We start from the raw sequence: 9,041 nt of genomic DNA on the forward strand, positions 1-9,041 counted from the left end.
AGTATATTTAATAGTATATCAAGTTTATTTGATAGTATATGGAAGTATATTTAATAGTATATAAAGTATATTTAATAGTACATTTAAGTACATTTCATAGTATATTAAGTATATTTGATAGTATATTTAAGTATATTTAATAATATCTAAAGTATATCTCATAGTATATTTAATAATATATAAAGTATGTTTGATGGTATATCTAAATATATTTAATAGTATATAAATTATATCTGAGTATATTTAATAGTATATTTAAGTAAATTGAATATTTGATAATGTAAAGTATATCTAACAGTATATTTAATAGTATGTAAGTATAATATTATTATCCATCCATCCATCCATCCATCTTCTTTCGCTTAATAATAAAAAAAGTAAAAATATAATATTATATTTGAGTATATTTGATAGTATCTTAAGTATATTTGTAGTATATTAGCATATCGAATAATAAATAAAGTATATTTAATAGTCTTTAAAGTGTATTTAGTAGTATATTTGATAGTATATAAAGTATATTTAATAGCACATAAAGTGTACTGAAAAGTTTATTGAAGTAAATTGAATAGTATATTTAATAGTATAAAAAGTATACTTAATAGTACATTTAAGTACATTTCATAGTATATTAAGTATATTTGATAGTATATTTAAGTATATTTAATAATATCTAAAGTATATCTAATAGTATATTTAATAATATATAAAGTATGTTTGATGGTATATCTAAATATATTTAATAGTATATAAATTATATCTGAGTATATTTAATAGTATATTTAAGTAAATTGAATTGTATGTAAAGTATATTTGGTAGTACAATTAAGTATATTTGATAATATCTAAGCATATTTAATAGTATATTTAAGTATATTTGATAATATAAAGTATATCTAACAGTATATTTAATAGTATATAAGTATAATATTATTATCCATCCATCCATCCATCTTCTTACGCTTAATAATAAAAAAAAAATGTAAAAATATAATATTATTATATTTGAGTATATTTGATAGTATCTTAAGTATATGTATAGTATATTAGCAAATCGAATAATAAATAAAGTATATTTAATAGTATGTAAAGTGTATTTAGTAGTATATTTGATAGTATCTAAAGTATATTTAATTGTACTGAACAGTTTATTGAAGTAAATCGAATAGTATATTTAATAGTGTATAAAGTGTAGTTAATAGTGTATAATGTACATTGAAAAGTATATCAAGTATTTTTAAGACACATTGACACATTTAAATAAATTAATTGATAGTATATGAAGTATATTTGAATTATATTTGAAGTATTTTGAAGACACATCGACACATTTCAAGTCCTTGTCAGACGTTTACTTTGAGTTCAGCTGAAAAAAACAACAACATTTTGTCATTAACAGAACACATGAAATAAACAATAAATAACAAATATAATAAACCTCACCCTAGGAAAGTACTTCTTGTACAATTGTTTGTACTTTTTTTCTCAGAAAGGGAAAAAGATCACATTATATGATGAATACTACTTTGTACAATTGTTGCATCATTCATATTTTTTTTAAATGGCTGCCAACACACACACACACACACACACACACACACACACACACACACACACACACACACACACACACACACACACACACACACACACACACACACACACTCCTGCGAAGGACGTCCTCCACTCCGTGTCTCAATTTGGTTCTTCAGACGGATCATTTATCCCGACTTGTAGTTTGTCTGTCTGGTATTTTTGATCCACTCCCTTTGAGTGCACTTTTTGTTCTTACACATACTTTTATTTTTTATTCTAATCTCTGCTTTGAAGTCCTACTTCCAAACCATCCAAACACAGGTCAATACAATTGTATTTTTCATCTTTGATATCTTTTTTGTACTCATGTTTTCTCCTGCTAAATGTCCCAAACATGAACTATGATTGTGTGTATTTAAGATATTTGTACATACTACTTTTAAAATGTGATAGCCGTGTTGATAGAGACCACAAAAATGTCCCCGCAGAGAAAAGTAGTGCGATTACATTTCTCTTTTTTTTTTCACGCCGTATCGCAACCACTGATATCACAACTTATCCTCCATAATCTTGTTTTTTATAGTAAATATGATGTCATATATATGATATAGTATATTTGATGTAATATATATGATATATGATATAGTATATATGATGTAATATACATGATATATGATATAATATATATGATGTTATATAAATGATATAGTATACAGTACAGGCCCGGCCCTAATCAATCTGGCGCCCTAGGCAAGATTTTAGGTGGCGCCCCCCCACATCGGCAGTGAAGTGTATATACTCACAAGAACCCGAATAGCTTTGTCTTTGACCTTTTTTTTTTTTACTTACAACTATACCTAATATATAAAGGGGTGGAAAAGTGACTATTACCTGCAGGGCAAACATTAGCTAACCAGAAGGCAATAATGTAAACAAAAAACACCTGCTTAAAAGATCTAATACAAATGTCCCTGAGGAATGTAAGGTGGGAGTACTGTAATTACCTAACGTTACATTATTATTTTCCATAACAATTTAGCCCCCTCCACAATATTAACCCGACGTTAAAACAGAACTAGCTATTTATTGATTAGCAATTGCCGAATCATGTAACATTAGCTTAATGCTAAAAAGCCAGCTACTATCACATTCTGTAACAGACAAATAATTTCATGTAGGCTAACGTTACCTACCTGCTACCTCTGTCTTTTCTCGTTTCTCCTCTTCTTCTTTTCTCTTTTTTCTTCCCTGGGCACCTGACAGTTTTGGCCGTTTTGACATCTTGTGTTGATTTTTTGATGTGGTGACGTCCAAAAAGAGTCATGATACGGGAAGGGAGGGGGCGCACCGTGCGTGGGGAGGAGGGGGGGGCGTAATGTTGTAACAAATAATATTTCTATTAAATAGGCTTTACTTTGCATTTTAATTAACGTGAGATTATTTTTTTTATTTAGAAATAATAGTAACAACTTTTTTTTTCTTTTTTTTTTCCTCCAACATTTGTGGCACTGGCATGGCGCCCCCTGATGGACGGCGCCCTTAGCATTTGCCTATACGGCCTATGCCACGGGCCGGCCCTGATACAGTATATGATGTAATATTTATATAAGATATAAACACATGGACGTAACCATTGAAATGCAAACATCAGGAAGTGTGTGTGTGTGTGTGTGTGTGTGTGTGTGTGTGTGTGTGTGTGTGTGTGTGTGTGTGTGTGTGTGTGTGTGTGTGTGTGTACTGAGTGATCCTTCCCCCATCTGCCTCATCAGCCTAAAGTCAATCAAGCAAATGGAAATGAATAAATTAATTCACCAGCTGACAATTAAGTGAGGGGGAGGAGCTAAGTGACGCTGATTTACACTTAAACACTTCTTGACTTCAAACACACACACACACACCCCTATACACAAAGACACGCACACAAACACACTAACACCCACAAACACACAGTTACATACACTCAGACAAACACACACACACTTATACACAAAGATACACACACACACACCTACACACAAACATACTGTTACATACATACACAGACAAACACACATGCACACACACAAACACACACATTCACACACACACACAAACACACTGTTATATACACTCTCACAAAAACGCACACACACACAAACACACACCCCTATACACAAAGACACACACACAAGCACACGGTTACACATCCACAGACAAACACACACACATATTTACATACACACATAGACACATGCACACACACACACCTGTACACAAAGATACACACATGGACACAAACACACACGCACACCAACACACACAAACCCAGTGACATAAACACAGAGACAAACGCACATGGGCACACACACACGCACACACACAGACATCCCTATACACAAAGATACACGCAGAAACACACATACACACACACACATACACACACACACACACCCACACACGTATGCAGAGGTTGTGTATTTATGTACTTGTGGAGTCCATCCTAGTGCTTACAGCATTTTCACAAGTACTTACTGTATTTTTATAAGTACTTACAGTATTTTTATGAGTACTTATTGTATTTTTACAAGTACTTACAGTACTTTTATAAGTACTTATTGTATTTTTATAAGTACTTACAGTACTTTTATAAGTACTTATTGTATTATTATAAGTACTTACAGTATTTTTATAATTACGTATTGTATTTTGACAAGTACTTACAGTATTTTGACAAGTACCTACAGTATTTTGATAAATACTTAGAGTATTTTGACAAATACCTACAGTATTTTGACAAATACTTAGAGTATTTTGACAAATACCTACAGTATTTTGACAAATACTTAAAGTATTTTGACAAGTACATACAATATTTTTTACAAGTACTTACCGTATTTTCCGCACTATTAGCCGCACCTAAAAACCACAAATTTACTCAAAAGCTGACAGTGCGGCTTATAACCCGGTGCGCTTTATATATGGATTAATATTAAGATTCATTTTCATAAAGTTTCGGTCTCGCAACTACGGTAAACAGCCGCCATCTTTTTTCCCCGTAGAAGAGGAAGTGCTTCTTCTTCTACGCAAGCAACCGCCAAGGTAAGCACCCGCCCCCATAGAACAGGAAGCGCTTCTTCTTCTACTGTAAGCAACCACCCGCCCGCGTAGAAGAAGAAAAAGCGCGCGGATATTACGTTTCATTTCCTTTGTGTGTTTACATCTGTAAAGACCACAAAATGGCTCCTACTAAGCGACAGGTTTACGGTTCATGAAAAGACGCAATCTCTCCATCCGCACACGGACTACTATTTCACAGCAACTGCCTAAAGACTTTCAAGAAAAGCTGGCTACTTTCCGTGCATATTGTAAAAACAAGATAGCTGAAAAAAAGATCCGGCCAGAGAACATTATCAACATGGACGAGGTTCCACTGACTTTTGATATTCCTGTGAACCGCACTGTGGATACAACGGGAGCACGTACGGTGAATATTCGCACCACAGGGAATGAGAAGTCGTCCTTCACTGTGGTTCTAGCTTGCCATGCTAATGGCCAGAAACTTCCACCCATGGTGATATTCAAAAGGAAGACCTTGCCAAAAGAGACCTTTCCAGCCGGCGTCATCATAAAAGCTAACTCGAAGGGATGGATGAAGAAAAGATGAGCGAGTGGTTAAGGGAAGTTTAAGTTTACGCGAAGAGGCCGGGTGGCTTTTTTCACGCAGCTCCGTCCATGTTGATATACGACTCCATGCGCGCCCACATCACGCTGGTTTTTAATATATTATTAAAGTTTGACTGACCTATCTGACTGTTTTTTTGACATTCCTTTAGCGCAGTTAGATGCGGCTTATAACACGGGGCGGCTTATAGGTGGACAAAGTTTTGAAATATGCCGTTCATTGAAGGCGCGGCTTATAACCCAGGGCGCCTTATGGTGCGGAAAATACGGTAAAGTAATTTGACAAATGCCTACAGTATTTTTATAAGTACTACCAGTATTTTTATGAGTACTTATTGTATTTATACAAGTACTTACAGTACTTTTATAAGTACTTATTGTATTTTTATAAGTACTTACAGTATTTTTATAATTACGTATTGTAAATGATAAATGATAATGATAAATGGGTTGTACTTGTATAGCGCTTTTCTACCTTCAAGGTACTCAAAGCGCTTTGACACTACTTCCACATTTACCCATTCACACACACATTCACACACTGATGGAGGGAGCTGCCATGCAAGGCGCTAACCAGCACCCATCAGGAGCAAGGGTGAAGTGTCTTGCTCAGGACACAACGGACATGACGAGGTTGGTACTAGGTGGGGATTGAACCAGGGACCCTCGGGTCGCGCACGGCCACTCTTCCACTGCGCCACGCCGTCCCGTGTATTTTTATAAGTACTTACAGTATTTTTATAATTAGGTATTGTATTTTGACAAATACCTACAGTATTTTGACAAATGCCTACAATATTTTGACAAATACTTAGAGTATTTTGACAAGTACCTACAATATTTTTTACAAGTACTTAAAGTATTTTGACAAGTACATACAATATTTTTTACAAGTACTTAAATTAATTTGACAAATACCTACAGTATTTTGACAAGTACTTAGAGTATTTTGACCAGTACTTACAGTATTTTGACAAGTACCTACAATATTTTTTACAAGTACTTAGAGTATTTTGACAAATACCTACAATATTTTGACAGGTACTTAAGAGTATTTTGACAAGTACTTTCAGTATTTTGACAAGGACTTACAGTATTTTGACAAATACCTACAATATTTTGACAAGTACTTACAGAGTATTTTGACCAGTACTTACAGTATTTTGACAAGTACCTACAGTATTTTGACAAGTACTTACAGTATTTTGACAAGGACTTACAGTATTTTGACAAGTACCTACAGTATTTTGACAAGGACTTAAGAGTATTTTGACAAGGACTTACAGTATTTTGACGAGTACTTAGAGTATTTTGACCAGTACTTACAGTTTATTGACCAGTACTTACAGTATTTTGACAAGTACTTACAGTATTTTGACAAGTACCTACAGTATTTTGACAAGTACTTACAGTATTTTGACAAGGACTTACAGTATTTTGACAAGTACTTACAGTATTTTGACAAGGACTTACAGTCTTTTGACAAGGACTTACAGTATTTTGACAAGTACCTACAGTATTTTGACAAGGACTTAAGAGTATTTTGACAAGGACTTACAGTATTTTGACGAGTACTTAGAGTATTTTGACCAGTACTTACAGTTTATTGACCAGTACTTACAGTATTTTGACAAGTACTTACAGTATTTTGACAAGTACCTACAATATTTTTTACAAGTACTTAGATAATTTTGACAAGTACTTACAGTATTTTGACAAGTACCTACAGTATTTTGACAAGTACTTACAGTATTTTGACAAATACTTAGAGTATTTTGACAAATACCTACAGTATTTTGACAAATACTTAGAGTACTTTGACAAGTACCTACAATATTTTTTACAAGTACTTAAAGTATTTTGACAAGTACATACAATATTTTTTACAAGTACTTAAAGTAATTTGACAAATACCTACAGTATTTTGACAAGTACTTAGAGTATTTTGACCAGTACTTACAGTATTTTGACAAGTGCCTTCAGTATTTTGACAAGTACTTACAGTATTTTGACAAGTACCTACAATATTTTTTACAAGTACTTAGAGTATTTTGACAAGTACTTAGAGTATTTTGACAAGTACCTACAATATTTTTTACAAGTACTTATAGTATTTTGACAAGTACTTACAGTATTTTGACAAGTACCTACAGTATTTTGACAAGTACTTACAGTATTTTGACAAGTACTTAGAGTATTTTGACAAGTACTTACAGCATTTTGACAAGTACTTACAGTATTTTGACAAGTACCTACAGTATTTTGACAAGTACCTATAGTATTTTGACAAGTACTTACAGTATTTTGACAAGTACTTACAGTATTTTGACAAGTACCTACAGTATTTTGACAAGGACTTACAGTATTTTGACAATGACTTACAGTATTTTGACAAGTACCTACAATATTTTTTACAAGTACTTAAAGTATTTTGACAAGTACATACAATATTTTTTACAAGTACTTACAGTATTTTGACAAATACTTACAGTATTTTGACAAGTACCTACAGTATTTTGACAAGGACTTACAGTATTTTGACAATGACTTACAGTATTTTGACAAGTACCTACAATATTTTTTACAAGTACTTAAAGTATTTTGACAAGTACATACAATATTTTTTACAAGTACTTAAAGTAATTTGACAAATACCTACAGTATTTTGACAAGTACTTAGAGTATTTTGACCAGAACTTACAGTATTTTGACAAGTACTTACAGTATTTTGACAAGGACTTACAGTATTTTGACAAGTACCTACAGTATTTTTACAAGTACTTAAAGTATTTTGACAAGTACATACAATATTTTTTACAAGTACTTAAAGTAATTTGACAAATACCTACAGTATTTTGACAAGTACTTAGAGTATTTTGACCAGAACTTACAGTATTTTGACAAGTACTTACAGTATTTTGACAAGGACTTACAGTATTTTGACAAGTACCTACAGTATTTTTACAAGTACTTAAAGTATTTTGACAAGTACATACAATATTTTTTACAAGTACTTAAAGTAATTTGACAAGTACCTACAATATTTTTTACAAGTACTTACAGTATTTTGACAAGTACTTAGAGTATGTTGACAAGTACCTACAGTATATTGACAAGTACTTACAGTATTTTGACAAGTACTTACAGTATTTTGACAAGTACTTACAGTATTTTGACAAGTACCTACAGTATTTTGACAAGTAATTCGAGTATTTTGACAAGTACTTACAGTATTTTGACAAGGACTTACAGTATTTTGACGAGTACTTACAGCATTTTGACAAGTACTTCAGAGTATTCTGAGAAGTACTTACAGTATTTTTAGGGCGGCCGTCTCCTATTGGTCCTCGGAAAACGCCCTTGATGCTCCTGAGCTGTCCGTCACGCAGGTGGGTGGAGCTTATGACGATGTAGTAGCACGCCATTGGTTGCTCGCCACACTTTGTGGAGTTGACACAATTAATCGTCTGCTTCAACTTGTGATTTCTCTTCTTCTTTCCCTCTTTTTCTCCTTCAGCTCACCGAACCTTTTTTCTTTCTTCGTCAACGTCACCAAACTCCCGCCTTTTTCTTCTTCTTCTTCTTCTCCTCCTTCCGCTTCTTCTTCTTCTTCTCCTCCTTCTTCTTCTCCTTCTTCTTCTTCTTCTGTAGCGCAGAGAAGAAGCGATGCGGAAGCAGGGCAGCCTCTCCTCTCCTCCTCTCCTCCTCTCCTCTCCTCCTGTGTGCTGATGGCGAGCTCCTCGCTTGGCTCCTCACTTTCCCGCGGTCACCATCTGCCCTTTTAACGCTCTCTCTCTCTCTCTCTTTCTCTCTCTCTCTCTCTCTCTCTCTCTCTCTCTCTCTCT

General features: G+C 33.5%; 1 protein-coding gene across 1 annotated transcript in view; it reads right to left on the minus strand.

Moving 5' to 3' along the window:
* The window catches only part of LOC133579091 (uncharacterized), a 78,709-nt gene extending 69,963 nt beyond the window's left edge, over positions 1-8,746 (minus strand). Inside the window, exon 1 of the mRNA XM_061933656.1 lies at positions 8,511-8,746. Within this exon, the coding sequence (XP_061789640.1) occupies positions 8,511-8,621 (111 nt within the window). The 5' untranslated portion in view covers positions 8,622-8,746. The remainder of the gene's footprint in view (positions 1-8,510) is intronic.
* Between the last annotated feature and the right edge of the window lie 295 nt (positions 8,747-9,041).

Source organism: Nerophis lumbriciformis, linkage group LG02 (assembly GCF_033978685.3).
Source record: "Nerophis lumbriciformis linkage group LG02, RoL_Nlum_v2.1, whole genome shotgun sequence".
Lineage (NCBI taxonomy): Eukaryota > Metazoa > Chordata > Actinopteri > Syngnathiformes > Syngnathidae > Nerophis > Nerophis lumbriciformis.